The sequence below is a fragment of the Littorina saxatilis genome, linkage group LG9 (genome assembly GCF_037325665.1).
Source record: "Littorina saxatilis isolate snail1 linkage group LG9, US_GU_Lsax_2.0, whole genome shotgun sequence".
In the NCBI taxonomy this organism is placed as follows: Eukaryota; Metazoa; Mollusca; class Gastropoda; order Littorinimorpha; family Littorinidae; genus Littorina; species Littorina saxatilis.
The window spans coordinates 65,932,186-65,949,665 of record NC_090253.1 but is presented as its reverse complement, the minus strand read 5'-3'; the positions used below and the strand labels follow the sequence as shown (position 1 = coordinate 65,949,665).

The following is a 17,480-nucleotide window of genomic DNA, read 5'->3' as shown; positions in this document are numbered from 1 at the left end:
TTGTCATGAATGAAACGTTTTGGTTTGACATGAATGAAACGTTTTGGTTTGACATGAATGAAACGTTTTGGTTTGTCATGAATGAAACGTTTTGGTTTGTCATGAATGAAACGTTTTGGTTTGACATGAATGAAACGTTTTGGTTTGACATGAATGAAACGTTTTGGTTTGACATGAATGAAACGTTTTGGTTTGTCATGAATTAAACGTTCCATTCTTGGAAAGTTGACAGTTTATCTGTTTTGGATTTCTTGATATTTCACAAAAAGGGCTCAATTCGATCACAATGTCTTCATCGTATTCTTCTTTTTGTCACAACTAACATTTAAAATCTTATTTTCTTGATTTGAAACTCTTAATGGCAATTTTGATTATTAACAACTAGAAAGATATAGACCCATATACTCCAAGCAGTATGTGAACACTTTGCAGTTAAACGATTATTGATATTAACAGAGAAAGTTGCATCGAGGCATGCTGCACAAATAGGCTGCACAATCAACAAGCAATAATATATACAAAAGACATCAAAAAGAGTACCACACATAATTACTGCCGTAGACAGAATAATCTGCATCTGTCACGGTATGCACGATATTGACAGAGACACACCATCTCTCTCTCTCTCTCTCTCTCTCTCTCTCTCTCTCTCTCTCTCTCTCTCTCTCTCTCTCTCTCTCTCGGTGTGAAAGAGCACGTACATTTGCTTATCTTTTACCCTCGATAATAAAGATTGTGTCTTGTCGGTCTCGTTTTGTCTCTCTATCTTTTTGCCTAAAACCTCTATCCTTTGCCTTTGGTAATAAAGTTCAGTTTCAGTTTCAGTCTCAGTTTCTCTCTCCTTCCATGCACACTCGTACGAAAGCAACACAGACGCACTTGTCCGCGCACGCACATATCTACTAAAATGCAACACAATATCATACGCACATATCTACTAAAATGCAACACAATATTATAATATTGAAATGCTATTACCGAAAAATTACAGTAATGGTATCACAAACTTCTTTCATAACGCTAAAAGCATGAAAAGTGTCTCAACACTCGACAGATTCATAATATTCTGTGTCAGTCAGAGAAACGTGTCACTACAGCTACGGCGTCATAAGACATTTTGATGAATAGGCTGCCGTTGGTTTCCTTACAGACATTGCCGCCGGTGTAAAAGTTGAATAAACGGAAGAGATGACAGTACCTTGAGGGGGCCCCGTTGTTGAGATGACGTACATGTAACACTGATTTAAAGTAATGCACACACTAAGGGCAGTTCACAATAAAAAAAACACACGATATACACAAAATATAACGTCCAAGGCCAGATGATTTGTTGGCACGAGAATAAGCCTGGAGTATATTGAAAGCTGAAGAAAAATCAACAAACGGGAGAGGTACGTATAAACTAGCGCACTGCAAGTTCTAAGTTAAAGTGTTACGAAAGTGAGAGAGTAGAGTATCATCCGTGCATACCTTTGTTCCGCTCGTATGGAAGCTGGCGTAGATCTTGGTAATTATGTGTCTGATACAGTAGATTGTGTAAGAAGATGCGTCCAAATATCTCAAAACAATAAATGTCCAGGCTGTGTGACATTAACCATAGAGGGCACATAGCATGTCTGCATTTCGTGGGTACTGAACAAATAGTAGACGGTTTGAACCTGTCGAGTTAGCGTACTGTTGCACGCATTGCTGAAAGAGTTTCACAAAACATCCAGCAACTGAGAGCAAGCTTTCTGGGACCAATGTTCATGTTGAAATCTGGAAATGTGTTAATGATATCGCAGTTGTGCTGTGCGTCACTGTGGTGTAAGGGACTGTGCTGGTTGTGTCCTTGTGGTGGTGGCAGCTGGGTCGAGTGACTGCTGGAGAGGGCAGAAACCATGGCTTCGGTGGATGTGACGTTAGCAGGGGTGGCTTCCTAGGAAGTGAAGTCAGTAGGGAAGGCTAAAAGGCGAGTATAGGTCTCCAGGAGACAAAGCCTATCTAAAGTAGAAGGCCACAAAGATAACTTCAGTGTTGCAAGCGACATAGGATGCTAAACAGGCACGAGAAAACACAGCGACATGTGACATCAGTAGGGCTTGCATTATATGTGGTGACATCAGATTGGGTAGCTTCAGAGGTCGTGACGTCAGTAGGGGTGGCTTACGAAGTATTGACGTGGTCGTGTTTGAAGCAACACCGGCTGCAAAACAGGCGCGAGAAAACAGATCAACATGGAACGTCAGTAGGGCTTGCATCAGATGTGATGAAATCAGATGGGGTGGCTTCAAATGTGGTGACGTCAGTAGGGGAGGCTTCAGTGGTGACGTCAGTTGTGGTTGGTATAGTAGCAGTAACGTCAGTAGGGGTAATGTTAGTTGAGGGGACTTCAGAAATGTTGACGTTAGGCTCATCAGGCGCGCCCACCACGATCAGCTGTGCCATTGCTCTAGATGCAGCCACCAGACGGTCCTGTGCAACGATCTTTTTCTCGTTCTCTGTTTTGTCTGACCCCTTCCTTCTGCCATGCAGCCACACCACCACGGGTCGCTCCAAGCCCTGCATATCCGTCGAGTAGGCCACCGTCACCTTATTCATTTTGCCTACAGCCACGTCAGCCATGTCTCTCTCCCACCTCGCTCTATCGTGTTTGAAGTCGGGTCTGCCCAACACACACACTTGTAGATCCACACCTGCATCGCGAAGACCTCGCACAAAGCCGCTAGCTGGAATCGCCTTTCCTTTCTTGTCTGTGACGTCATCCTGTAGGTCTAAGCTCCTTGTCAGCACAAACACGTCACCATAACGAAGCGGGTCGGGGCATGTGTCGACCATGCGCCCTGCACACACACACACACACACACACACACACACACACACTCACACACACACACACACATATATATTTGCACACACACACATACACGTACACACACACACACACAAACACACACACACACACACAAACACAAACACACACACACACACACACACACACACACACGCGCACGCGAACGCACACACGTACAATTACGTGTATATAAACTCAATCCAACGTATATGTGCACGTCCTTGATACTGGGTAACAGATACAAAATGTGTATGCATTTTTTAAATCAGTATTATGGACGTGCACATATGCATCATCATCATCATCATCATCATCATCATCATCATCATCATCATCATCATCATCTTCATCATCGTCGTCGTCGTCGTCGTAGTTGTCATCATCATCATCATCATCATCATCATCATCATCATCATCATCATCATCGGCATCGTCATCGGCATCATCATTGTCATCATTCTCACAACTGACCTGTACCTCCCACGCCAAGACTGTGTAGCTTAACCGCCACGTTGCGCCCACACTGTTCACATTCATCTGGCCACAAACCATTGTGACCGTCACCATGGTGACTCAGCCGTATCACGTCCAGGCCGTCTGCTGGAGAGGGAACGCCGTTGTTGCTGTATTTGGTGATATCATCGTAAACACAAAATGCTTTCTCAACCTCTCTCAGGACAGATGGTGCGCTTCGGAGAGGCAATCTCAGGTTCTCTTCCTTAAGCTCTCGTGGAACGTCATGATTACCGATACGCGCGGCCCATAGGTGAAGGCCAGGGATTTTCGCTATTAGCTCTGTCACCAGACTCCGGTTACGTTTTCCATCATTTGCACTGTGACACAAAAAGGTCAAACTTGGTCGCCAGAAATGTGTTTATGATTTAACAAATTCAAGATGTGAGATAGTAAACTCAGGCCAAGTCGTTAAGGCTCGAGTCTACACCTAAGAACTGAAAATAAGTTATTTGCCCAATTGACGTGTCTTAGTTTAAAAGATACACAATTTATATAAATAATTGATTGAAACACACACACACACACACAAACACACACACACACACACACACACACACACACACACACACACACACACACACATTTACTATAACGGACACCACATTCAAAAGAACAGAAAAGTACGAACCTTTCAGTAAAGTTGGCCTCGTCCATCAGGATGTGTAACGTTCCATTCTTTACACAGGCTAACAGCTCTCCAACAGCTGTCGGGTAATCTGTTTCCTGGTAGAAGTCATATTCATGGCGATGTACAGAGCCTGGCGTCCTTGTTTGAGATCCGTGGTCACTCACCATCATGTTCAGCTGGTGCTCGATGTGAATATTGATGGCTCGGGAGGTGCGGGATGTGGAGACAAGGTGCACATTGCGGCCCTCAAGGAGCCATCTCAGGCCTTGTAGTTCCATAACCACTGTTTTGCCTGTTTCACACACACACACACACACACACACACACACACACACACACACACACACACACACACACACGCACACACATACACACACACACACACGCAAGTTTTTCACGTATGCATAGTATGTTATCTTTCAGGAAAATTGGCAAAACACATGTACGCGTCGTAGTTAGCAGGATGGCTCACAAAAAAGCATGGTAGTCTGCAGTTTTTAGTCGAAACATATTCTTTTGGGAAAGTATAGAGAATGATTAACATGGACTCATACTTCAGAGAGATGCAAGCTTTCAGCACTCTCTCTCTCTGGTGGACTGGGGGGGGGGGGGGGGCACTTGTAATTACGCCATGATGTATCATCTGATGTTTTAACAATGACTCGCAGCGTAAATCCACATAGCAAACACTGGAGTGGTAACCTAGTATAAAATTACACGCAGTAGTTGATTATTTCTGACTTAATAGGAGGCTGTCAACTTTCTGTGGGAGCAAGCTTCCAGTGTAACAAAGTTATGTGAAGTTAACAATTGGATATTGAAAACCACAAGTATATGATTATAAGAGAAATGAAAGAAAGGACGTAATTGAAATTGGTCAATATTCACCTGTTCCTGGAGGTCCTGTCAAGCAAATTAGCCGAGGATTTCTGTCCATCAGGCCAACCTGTTCAAGGGTCAAAACAAATGTAACTAGCCTCCTGGCCAGTTCTGCTGCTGCCTCCCCTGCAGTCCTCACTTCATTGCGCGGCCGACTGTCGGACTGAACGGTAATAGTTGTTGCTGGGCCAACGAGTCTTGAGTCAGACAAAAACAAACATCCTAATGATAAACAGATTAAGCAAAAGGTACATGTGTATATACACGTAGCAGAGCAAGTTAAGAATATTTTTTTCAGCGATAAATTGCATATAAAGAGCAGTGTTTCGGGCAGACACACGTGTGTATTTGACGATCTACTTTTCTTCGGCTAACAAAGGTACATTACAGGGCTCACAAAAGTGCGCGTCCCTGCGTCCCATACGCACTAGAAGCCCAAAACACGTACTAGAAATGTATGGAGGGGGTCACCGGGACGCACTAAACTTTAAAACAGCGGGTCTTTGGCGGGTTTTTGTCGCGCGCTTCTTTCCTCGAAATTGCAGTAGTCGCCGCCGCAGTTGCTGCAGTTTGTCACTTCCAAGTGACAGAGTGTTGTTCCGTGTGTCGATGTCGACTCCAAGAAATGTGATACGTTGGGTGGGCCCCACCACCTTCTTCCAGCTAATGTTGAAGGCTAGTTCCCTCAATAATCTAATCAAAGAAAATAACATGTCGTTGCACTCCTCTTTTGTTGCTGCTACTAAAAGAAAATCATCTATATATATGCTAACACACCAGGCATGCCTCTCCTGGCCGCGAATTTGCGATTCCTAAACGCCCCACTGAACGACTGACGTCACAGCCGCTTCGGCCTTTTCCGGAGGAACACCGTGCCGCGTGCCACTTTGATCGCGTTGCACTTGCAGTCATTCGGCGATGCCCCCTTGATTATCAGTTAATAAAGTTATTATTCAGGCAATATGAAAGAAATTAGTTTTTTCTTTTGTTACACTTACACATAGTTTTATGAAGATCAATTTCAGACTCGGCAAAAGAATGGTTGTATCATGAGCGACTGTCACAAGCGAGAGGTGCGGTTCGGTCAGTAGGTCAGTCACTGTCGAACTGTTTGGTGCGAAGCACGGTTTTGTTTCTGGTAACATTGATTTCTTCAAGTTGTACTAATGTTTACGCTTTGCACTGCGGTTTAATATGTGTGCTTGTTATTGGCTAATACGGTGAGCCCACGCCGTTTAGTTTGCAGACCGTGCACATGTGAGCTTTGTGTAATCGCGTTTTCATCATAACATACCACCGTGCTAAACCGCTTTGGGGGAAATGGTTTAACAAAAAATAATTAAAAAAAATAAACGGAATGCATCAAGGTTGAAAAGATTGAAGGGTGGAGTTAAGGACACAAAATAGATGACAAAAATAAAGCAAACAAGAAAAAAAACTGTAACCAGGAAGGGAGTCAACTGATCTTCAAGCTGAAGCACAAACCACTAGGCTACGACAGGAACTGACAGGCAGGGCTACAAAAGTGAAGGCATTTCAGGGTTACTCCGTCGTATGTGGCGTTTCTCGCGCATGAAGGTTCTGTTACCAACTCTACGGCTAAGAAAGGTTGCATTTGAAGTTAAATGTCCACTAAAATATCAAAGGGAACACCATTTCTGAACAACACAACGGTTTGCGCTCGCCTCTCGCAGTCGTTCAGGTGAAACCAAATCGGCTTGCCTGATACAGCAGATATTTGAACACTTCCACGTCACACTGAAACACTGAGCTACAGTTTAGTAACGTGATATGTTTTCAATTGTTCGTTCACTTATATTGCTTTCAGATTTAACACACCAAGATGAATAAATGCCAAGAGTGGCACGGTTTTCGTTGCGAAAATGTGCAATGGCAGTGCTACGCGATCGAAGTGTGTATTATCAGAGACATAGATAGAATGTATGTATGTCTCTGGTATTATGTACACGCGGTGTTCCTCCGGAAAAGACCGAAGCGACATGTGACGTCAGTCGTTCAGTGGGGCGTTTAGGAATCGCAAATTCGCGATGCACCTGCGAATCGCCTGTGAAAGTCTATGGAAATGTGACGGTCCAACATTGCTACCAAATGGAAGTCGACTGTCAAACAAATAAGTCGGTATGTTTTCACCTTTGAAATACCACTTGAGTCCCGTTACACAATAATCATCCGGACTGATGCACACTGAGCGATATGCGGACTGCAAGTCGACTTTAGCACACCAATAATCTGTCTTCGCTAAGGCACACGCATCAGAGACTGTTTGAAACTTCACCGACTCAGGGATGGAGTAATCGTTCATTGCCCTACCTGTTGGTTAGCTGGCATCATGAATTAGCCTAACGCTACCATCTTCTTTGGGGATCGCGGCTAGTGCGCTTACCACCGTTGGCTTCTTACTTGCCATTATATAATTTCCTTTTGCTATTAATTTTGATCTAACAGTTCTTGTTCTACCACGTCACGATGATCGTACGCTGATTTATGATTGCTTTGTTCTGCCGCTAACACACATGTTTTATGTTTTTCTGTTACACAAAAACCGTGCTGTATACCGTCTAACAAAAATTATCTGTCACAATCGCCCTCTAGCACTGAGTGCCACATTTGAGATTTTGCACTAATAGATGCATGACTTCCTAAAAACGCACAGTTATGAGGATCTAATTGAGGGAACGGGCTGGAATAGGTGGGGCCTACCGTAGTGTTGTCAGTTCGCTGCGCTGTATCCTAGGCACTGGTGTTTGCTGTCGCCTGGTGGTCTTTGCCGGGGTGCTCTTTTCCACACGTGTCACACACGTGTTGGAACCTGCAGCGGGACCCGTAGAGGCATGTGCCTTTGTTTGTGTACTGCAGGCACACCTCCTTCCCACTGGGTCCCACAGGTCGTCGAATACTGCCGCTTCCCGTCGTGGCCTTGCCGCTTTTGTTGCCAGGAACTTGTTGGGCACGATCACAGAGAATCACTGTGGACAGGTGGGGGTTCCCCAAGCAAACCCGCTGGTAGCCTGGCGCTTCCTGTACTCGTCATCGTAAAGGAGCACCGACTGCCAGGAGAATCTTGCGCCGAGCTCGCCAACCATCTCTGTATAACAGAGATAGGCTTCGTGGTCGAAGTCCACGGTGTTCATGAGTTTTGCCATTATTTTAGCATTTGCCACGATCCAGTGGCAGGGGGATACTGTCTCCAACTTTGGTTTGTTGGCCAGCTTGAGCGTGACACCTCCCCCGAGTGTCACCTCTTCCTCCACCGCCATAGAAGCCGGTACGAAGTCAACAATTCGTAAATAAGTCTCACCTGGTGAAGCAGACTGTATGGCCATGTTGCCAAGAAGACCCTGGAGCGGTGCCACTTGGTCGGCAGCACGCAACGGCCCTCCCCCGTACTTCTGTTGCAGGTCTGCCACTGCCGCTTTTAATTCCACTATGTGGCCTCGTTTTAACTTAAGGCTTTCCAGATCCTTTTCTCCTGCATATCTCAAGGCACTGAGGCTTGTGAACTCCTCTTTTTCCAGAACCTCAATCACAGGTTGGGGCAGATTCTTTGCCCAGGAAGTAAAATTGAACTCCATATTTTGCAGAACTGAAAAATCGCTGAACTTGCTTGCTGGCAGCCGCGCTGCTACTAATGACTTCGGTACTCGCTCTCTCTCGGACTCCCATATCTGTTACCATTGCTTCATTCCAGACTGCTCTCCTTCACTCATCACCTCCCCCCTGCCCTCCAACCCTCTTCCATTCCCCGCATTCGTTCCCACGGGACTCTGCTATCACTTCCTCCTGCATTACCTCTACCCCCCCCTTTTTTTTCCCTGCATAGGCTGTCTCGTTTAAATAGAGTTTATGGTCGCTGACCGCTCCCTCTAAACTCACACCTAAATTTCCTTCATCGTTCGTACCGTAGATACTATTTTCAGACTGCAATCGCCAGCGTACCTTTTCGGTACGGGTTTCAGACTGTAGAATGAATGAATCTAGTCAGAATATCGTTTTTACATTTAGTCAAGTTTTGACTAAAATGTTTTAACATAGACGGGGAATCGAAACGAGTGTCTTGGTGTGTGTGTGTGTGTGTGTGTGTGTGTGTGTGTGTGTGTGTGTGTGTGTGTGTGTGTGTGTGTGTGTGTGTGTGTGTGTGTGTGTAGAGCGATTCAGAAAAAAACCTACTGGACCGATCTTCATGAAATTTCACATGAGAGTTCGTGGGTATGATACCCCCTGAAATATTTTCATTTTTCGATAAATTTCTTTGATGACGTCATATCTGGCTTTTTGTGAAAGTTGAGGCAGCACTGTCACGTCCTCATTTTTCAACCAAATTGGTTGAAATTTTGGTCAAGTAATTTTCGACAAAGCCCGCACTTTGATATTGCATTTCAGCTTAGAGGCTTAAAAACTATTTAATTAGTTTGCTCCTTAAAGTTGTCATTAAAATTACATGTTTACTGACAGATTTAAAAATGATGGTATCGTATTCCTCAATGTCTCTTGAATTCATAAATATATACATATGTCATGATTACTCTAAAAATGCGCTCGGAATTACAGAAAATAGGTTAAGTAGGCCTAAGTACTACGTTTGCACGCTACGCAGAGACGAGCGTGACCCGTCCCAGTCTTTGGGTGTGGTTAGTCGAGGCTATATGAAATATAGCCTCGGCGACGACTGTTTGTTGGTGTTAATCTGTTACTTTGATACCGACAGCTTGACTAAATGTTGTTATGTCGCTTCATGCGACTTGTCTTTTTCTGTGATTGAACGCAAACAAACATGCACTCTTCTGAAAGCTGACGAAATATGAGTATTTGTTGGAATTGACGTGAAGTGGCTCAAAGAAGAGTAATCCAATGTTCAATCCAGCTATAAGTTGTTACTGTTTTAGCAATGGCGAACGAACGCGCTCACTGTGGAAGACGAAAGAATTAAAAAAGAAGAAAGGAAGAAAAAAAAGCATTATGTGATCGTGATAACCAAAGGTGTCTTACTTGGTCACAAAGTCCAGGTAAGACTGGTCAGTGAGCGAGGGGTCCTCTGTGCAGGCCATCCTGAGGTCCCACCAGGCTCCCAGCTTGGACAGCACGTCGGGTGTGACATCCCAGGGTGTATCCGGGTGGGACAGTTGGTCAGAGAGCAAACAGAGTTTCACAGCCTCATCTGTACTGGTAGCTTTCAGCGCTTCAAATAGATTCTGGAACACACTACTATTGTGACAAAATATGACAGAATATGACAGAAACAATAACATTGATAGATGAATGTTTCATGCACTTTGCACAGTGTCTTACATACAGATTACACCCCCCTTTTTTTTTAAAGGTATCATACCAACTGAGAATTATTTGAAAGCTTAATAAAATGCAAAATAGGCAGAGAAAGGGAACTCTTTATAAGGCTTAGGTCGAAGCTCAGTTACTGACTTTAAATAATTTAGCATATAATTATGTGTGTCGAAAAAATCGTACCGTGTGCGTGTAGATTAAGATACAGTGGATGCCAAAGAGTATTCACATTTTTCTAATTCGACAGAAACTTCCCCCGAACGATCAGGGAAATAGTATACCTTATATTGGGAATCCTGAGAAACTTTCTCCGTTTAATAAAAGGTATCTGTGGAAGTCCAAGTTTGCCTACTCAGTCGGGCTACAAACAAAACGATCCCTGCCAGACAGCAATTATAAACCTTGGATAGATAGATAATTGGCTTTTCCAACATTAATAAAGATTTATGTAGTAGCATGTGCCTAAAATGAATGGTCTTTTGGGGAATAAAAATACTTTGTGTGAGAGGTAAAACTATAGAGGAATACTTGTGTGTGTTAAGTTAAGTATAATCTAATATTTGTTGGTGAACACACCCGTCGTAGCTGGAAATGACGTTCACAATCCAGAACTCTTTTCAGCTGGTCACTGCTGACGTAGGGCAGTATCAATGTTGTCCTCACAGTCAGGTCAGGCGCCATGTCTTTGGCCTTCTTCTCATTCTTCTTCATCTGTCTGATGGCCTTGTTGATAACGTCATCTACTTTTGGCATAGCTGCCAACCCTCCTGGCTCCTGGATTTTGACTTCAGAAGGTTGGCAGCTATGATTTGGCTTCGTCCATCCTGTAGACTTCACTTCTCCCGCCAGAACACCATACTTGCGGTGGATGATGAATATGTCAAAATCTCCGGCTACCCCGCGGCCCCTTGGACCTTCTTTGGATAATGGTTCTGGGTCTGGGTCTGGGTTTGGTAATGTGTTCGTATCTTCTGTGAGCTCTCTGTTGAGATAATTCCTAAATTTCAGTTCAGAAATTATGAACATTACTTCGGGTCTGCTCTTTGCAAGTTGTCCAAGATTGGTTAGCACGTGCTGCTGGGCGAAGTCGGCCTGAATTTTGCCGCTATACGACACATCAGGACTTTGCAGCTGAACAGTCAGTTCGGTACCGGGAACAGTCCAATTTGTGCTACGTACATCGTTAAAATGTATTGGAGGCACAGTGTAGGATGAGGTGAGGATATCGGGGTAATATGATTTTACAATGTCCGTAAGGTTCGAGCTGCTGGCGGTTGCCCCTTGTTGTCCAATACCTGCCATGGTCAGCTGTTCAGCTCAGCGTACAGATTCCTGAAGAAAAATGACCAGAAAGAAACATGAATCAACTGGGAGATCAGATGAATGTGTACGTGTGGGTTCTTAAGAATGATACAGTATATATATTATGATGAGCACGGAATCAATAGAAGAAACGCAGGATTGTCTGAGAATAATATGTACTACCCGTCATAAAACGTGTGAGTGCAGATCTTTGTGGTGAGAACGTTTATTGTAAAATTAGTTACATGACTAAAACGACCACCCAGTCCTCTGCCATTATATTCAGCAAACAAATTGATTTTTCACGACATAGTGTCTGCGCAGTGCAACCTACAACACAGACATGCCCCATAATCAATTCACAAAAGCAAAGTTCCCGCATTAAATTCATCAAAATTTCAGATTTTTGTCAAGTATTTTGTCCCTTGTGGTGTTGTTTACATGTACAACCCTTACATCTTGCTATACAGCGCGAAAAACACATACTTGTGTTCGTTGCACTAAAAGCTAAGGTTAAGGTAACGTCCCTATGCGCTGTCGTGGATGTTTGGTCTTGAAAAAAAAACCCGCTATAACGACCCAACAAGAAGAGCATTGAGACCGGATTATCGGTTATGAAATAAATAAGTTGTTTGTCTGGGTTAAACAGTGTCTATGCTCCTTTAAATGTGAAACAAGTTGAAAGTTTTCGCATTTTAATATTTAATGAAATTTTGTATTGCCTTGTCGGCGTTCAACCCTTGTTGGCAGTCTTCTCTGTTCGGCGGACCCTCTTTTTGGCGGCCTTGTCAAAAGATGGATACTTTCTATCATGCCGTCTAGTTTTTTTTAACCCTTTGTCAAATTTGTTTATTTTTGTTTATTTTATATTCATGTGTAAAAGATTATGTTGCCAGGAATATCAAAATTAAATTATGGTCCTGGAATCTAATTTCTTTAATTTCTCTTCAACGTAACTAGTTTCCTCTTTTTTTGTGTTCTCATGATTGTTTGTTTGTTTGCTTGTTTGTTTGCTTGTCTTTCTGTATTATTTGTGTTTGTGCTGTTGTTGTTAGTTATTTCTCCCCATTATCTTATTTATTAAAGAGATTTCTATAGCGCATAACTAAAAGCACTATTTTAATGCCTGTAGTAGTAGTAGTAGTAGTAGTAGTAGTAGTAGTAGTAGTAGTAGTAGTAGTAGTAGTAGTAGTAGTAGGAGTAGCAGCAGTAGCAGTAGTAGTAGTAGTTGGTATGTTTACAAAATTGACTTGAAGAATTTTACAGAATGTTCATGTATTGGTCACGCTGAGGCTAGGAGCAGCATTTGTTGACAAAATGCAGTAATCACTGAAATGAACATGGGGAGAAAAAAACAATTTCTTGTGCATCTGATATGTACAAAACTAAACAACAGTTCACCAGCGCAAACCGACGCACCATTGCATACACACTCTTCAATAAAACCGTGACTCCTCGTTCGCACACGTGTCAATTCGTTTTAATTCCCGTTCCTCCCTCGTCAGTAGTATAAGAGCGCACGAACCACCCCCCCCCCCCCCCCCCGCAGGGATAGGGTCCATAAGGTTATAGGTTAAGGTGCCTGTGTTTAAGTAGTGATAAAGAGGGATTGCGTTTAAACGGTTTATTGCGTTTTATATTTTGCCATGTGATTTCATGTGCCTGTACAGACAGGGTGCTCGGTACTAATGACCACTCCAGCTGGGGTAATGACAGGATTACTGCTCCCCGGCCTTTTTTTTATTGGGTGCTTATTGCAGGTGGATGCTTATCGCGGTTGGAGTAATGACAGTAATTGGCCCTCCCTCTGTGTTTGATTGCCGGCAGCGGGGTTCACGCACAAGGTTTTGATAGGTACACCAGATAACATCGATGTTATTTTGTTTTTGTTATTTATTTTCTTCGTTGTTGATAGACTATGTAAGAGGTAGGGTTATATGTGTGGTGGAAATAAAATGTAATTGCAAACACACACACACACACACACACACACACACATGCGCACACGTTTACACAAGTACTTCCAAACAAGAAGGTAAAAGTCAGATGTAAAAGTAACAAACAATCCATAAACTGCTCACGCTAGCATTCAAGAGTTATACTTATAAACTTTTCCAATATAACCATTTTATTATAAAAGTGACTTCAGTCTTTTAAATACTAAAACTCAAAAACAAAAAAATCAACATTTTACACACATACATTAAAACAAAATCCAAAAAAATGATTGTCAATGATAGTTTTTTGGTATACAACACCGCCTTGATTGTTTTACACTTGTCTACTTTAGATGGGTTTTTTATAACCAGGTACTAGTTTGGTTGTTTGTCTTAGGGACTCACATAACTTGACGTGGGGCGACTTTCGTATTTCACATCCATTGTTGGATTATAGTACCCGAGGCCGTTGAAGGTAGACATACCAGCCGGGTCCTGGTCGCGGTTTTCAAACAGATTGCTGCTCTCCGAGTGTTTGACAGGTGTGTGAGGTAGTTCGTCTGCTGGTGTTTTTTCTTTTTGTTTTGGGCTCTTCTGACACGTCTGGTGTTTTTTAACTTCGCTAGCTACAACTTCTGTTTGTGCTTTAAGTCGCTTCAACAGCCTTTCTCGGACTTTGACCAGGCGAGCAAATTCTTTACTGTCCAAGGTCACCCCTCTTTGACTTGGTCGCACGCGTCTGTTTTTTCTGTTTCCTTGGGTGATGTAATGTCTGATGTGGATTTTCACAAGTTTTCGCCACGTTCTGACGCTCGCGACAATGTTTCGACCCAAAGGAAACATATCAGGTTCGGATAGCGGTGAACTAAACAGAGTCTCTTCCGCGTCAACCATCTCTTTTGTCGTTCTCAACAACAACAACAACAACAAAAGTGTTAAACAACTTTTACTTCTAGGAGACTACCTGTGGCTCGAGCAGGAGATTTAGTAAAAGTGTTTTGCTCAACACCACCTTTATACATAACCTCCTTACACTATGACATCAGTTACTATTTTTTACAACAACAGGTTTAGACTTGTTGCGTTAACGCATCTCTGAAAAAGTGCTATGATCTTACGGCCATTTACATCAGGGTTTTTGGGTTTAAAAATAGAAATGATGTCACGGAGCCTTGTACCTTGACTCTTTCGGATGATGAAATACATTGCAAACAAACCACAAGTAGAACTTAACATCCCCTGTAATACCTGATCGTTGGTTTTATAACACAAACCAATGACACACACACACACACACACACAAAAACAAAAAATTTCAATGTCTTTGTGATTCGGTTTTAAACCAAAACTATCAAAATATTCAATATTCCCCTGGCCATCATAATACACACCAACCCAATGAGACCCAACCTTATGCGCTGGGTCTGTGTTTATAACGTAAGACGAGGGTTGAAGTAAATTTATCTTAGAAGGAAGTTGGTCTCTGGCGTAAACACCCATAAGCGACCGTCTTGCCACGGGGTGTCTTAACAGTAGGCGAGAGATCTCTTGTCCATTCATGATGTAAAATCAGTGATAACCTGCCTACTCCGATCAATTTCTAGCAACGAGTCCATTTTTCTGTATACACAATAACGTGAACAGGTTCTGCCAGGGGTGCACTAAACTTTAGTTCCAGACGCAAACCCCCACCGCGCACCAGCTCAAGCTGATTGCCATCCAACATTGACGGTGACAGGTCGAATGCAAATAACGTATACCCTCCGGGATAGTCTTCATAGGCAATTCCGTTACCGACGTCACCAACACCCACCCCTGTTCCTATGGTCAAACTAAAGAAACTTCTCACATACTGTCTGTTTTCAAAGTCTGGTGTTAGTGGTTTTGCAGGGACTTGTTTTCCATCAACATAGAGGCAGAGGAAATTCAACTTGTGGGTTTTAAAGTTGAATGGATTTTTGGTGTAGCTACTGTTAAACACAGCGCGCTCTACTAGTCCTACTACAACGCGTGTTGGTAGCTACCTGAGAAACAAATTGTCTAAAACAGCACTAAGGTTTTCACGCGGGATCCCGTAAGATTTCATAACTACTCTTTTTAGAGGGTATTTGGCTGTGGACCTCTCTAGGGCTTTTGCGTGAGCAAGACTTACAGATGGATTTAGTTTTTGCTTTTCTGACAAACAAAGAGGTGTGTGTAATCACCGTTAGGTAAGCAGGGTTTAATCCGTGGGTCATCACATTAAAACTATTGTTTTTTTCATGGAATGATTCGAAGTTTTACATCCACACCGTTAAGCAAAAAACGACCCTGGTTCATAACAGACACATGTAGTCGACCCATCATATCCACTTTACGGCTCCGTACTACCCTAGTACGGCGTGTTTGCAAACCTACACTATCGGCCCATTGCAAGTCGTCAAAATGTTTCGGTGTGTCGCTATAATACAAGGCACTCGATAGATGACTTTCTTTCGTCTCAGCCCCGTAATTCTAGAGGGTTTCAATGTAGGCCCTATAGGGGTACGTGTTTTTAGAGGGACTAACCAGAGTTTGATTAAGAGACACATCCACCTGAGAAAAAAGAGAATGCAACCACAGATTTACTGGAGTCACCTCAATGTCGGCGGGTAGTAGGGCACCGTTACCTTAAGTCACTTTAGCTCGAATAGGCAAAAATGTATTTGTCAAATCCAGATATTCACTTCCTCCACCACTTATGTTAAATTCAATAGGGGGGACCGATGCGGCAAGCGATGCGAGAGGATGAAATTCAACATAGAGGCCGTCTTCAATCGCAGTCTGGGTGGGTGGGATGGAAAACAAATCCAAACCAGAACCCATACTTTCTGCTGACTGCGGGTGCAATAACGCCACATTGAATATGTGTCTATCTAAATGGTTAACCAAAAATATCTGGTTCGAAGTTTCTATGTCTCTGTTTAGTTTTCTTGTGTTTTAGGGTGTGTGTTTTTTGTTGTTGTTGTTGTTGTTGTTGTTGTAGGTGGGTGCTTTTATACGACTTGTGTCGGGTTCACCCGGTGGAACGAACCTAGAGACTTGACCAATAGCTTCGCGAAACAAACGTTTTCCAGCTTGTTTCGCGCGTGTTTTAGCGGTTGTTTTAATATTTTGACCCGACAATACATCGCCGACTAGCTGTTTGGTTGTCTTAAGTCCTTCTTTCAACAATGTTTTTTTCACCTCGCTTCAAATGCGGGGTAACAGACCTAGCTAATCCGCCCAAAATATTTCCGAGTCTACGTCCTCACATTGGTTGTCCGCCTCGAAACACTGTGGCTCCCCTGTCCTGTTTGTACGGAGTGGTAATAATCATCATAAAGACGAGTGTCGCCTCTGTAGGCACACCGCACCATCATGAGCGTTGTGATGTGGTTTAAAGATAGTCTGGTTTTTGACGGCGAAAATGAAGCGTTACCACCGTCTTCCCTTGTTCAAATGCGATAGATTTTCCCGTTTCTGTGGTTAAAAGCATTTCAAGCGTGTTAAACTGACAACGCTTCAGTGGCATGTAATGAGGTTTTTCAAATATATGATGAACGACCTCTTCAGTCTTTTTTTTCAATTGGCCCCCGTCTACAACAATGGGACTAACGTGGCGCCGACCACTCTTTCACGCACCAAATCACAGTACACGTATACTGCGTGAAAATCTTTATGTAAATCCAACATACCCTTTCCACCAAAGTGACCAGGTCCTGTGATGGTTTGTTGGGTGACATCTGTTTTCAAACTTCTCATCAACTCGGGGCTCATCCACAGCGAGATATTTTTGAGTAATTTAACACGTACTTTTTTCTTTTTTTGTGCTGCTTTTGGTGTAATAAAAACCTTACATAGTGAGTAAGACTTACATTAACCAAGAGCTGGTTTAGTGAGTTTATGAAAAAAGCAGTGACTCATACAACCCCCTCTGGTAAAACTAGAGTAGCACAAGAAATAACAACACCTAATGAACATTCTAAATGTTAGACTAACTTATTGTCTTGTACAGAATAACAAATGTGTGAATGGTGCTATACTGAATGAAAGAGTGTGACATGACGTTCTTGTACATCATTGT

At 43.0% G+C, this 17,480-nt stretch overlaps 1 protein-coding gene across 1 annotated transcript; it reads right to left on the bottom strand.

The window, feature by feature from the left end:
* Window positions 1-235: 235 nt before the first annotated feature.
* LOC138977328 (uncharacterized) lies at window positions 236-10,910 on the bottom strand. The gene is made up of 6 exons (XM_070350227.1): window positions 10,734-10,910; window positions 9,864-10,066; window positions 4,866-5,053; window positions 3,978-4,269; window positions 3,305-3,666; window positions 236-2,822 (listed from the first exon to the last, which is right to left on the bottom strand). Exons 1-6 carry the CDS (start codon window positions 10,908-10,910, stop codon window positions 2,212-2,214), a joined length of 1,833 nt encoding a protein of 610 aa, XP_070206328.1. The 3' UTR covers window positions 236-2,211.
* Window positions 10,911-17,480: the final 6,570 nt, after the last annotated feature.

What these genes read in the sequence shown, in the direction of transcription:
- LOC138977328 (XM_070350227.1), bottom strand. Translation starts at nt 10,910, where the DNA reads ATGCCAAAAGTAGATGACGTTATCAACAAGGCCATCAGACAGATGAAG. An exon ending in GTCATTTCCAGCTACGACGG is followed by an intron (nt 10,067 to 10,733) that starts GTGTGTTCACCA and finishes AGTGTGTTCCAG; the next exon opens with AATCTATTTGAAGCGCTGAA. An exon ending in TCTTGGCGTGGGAGGTACAG is followed by an intron (nt 2,823 to 3,304) that starts GTCAGTTGTGAG and finishes GTGTGTGTGCAG; the next exon opens with GGCGCATGGTCGACACATGC.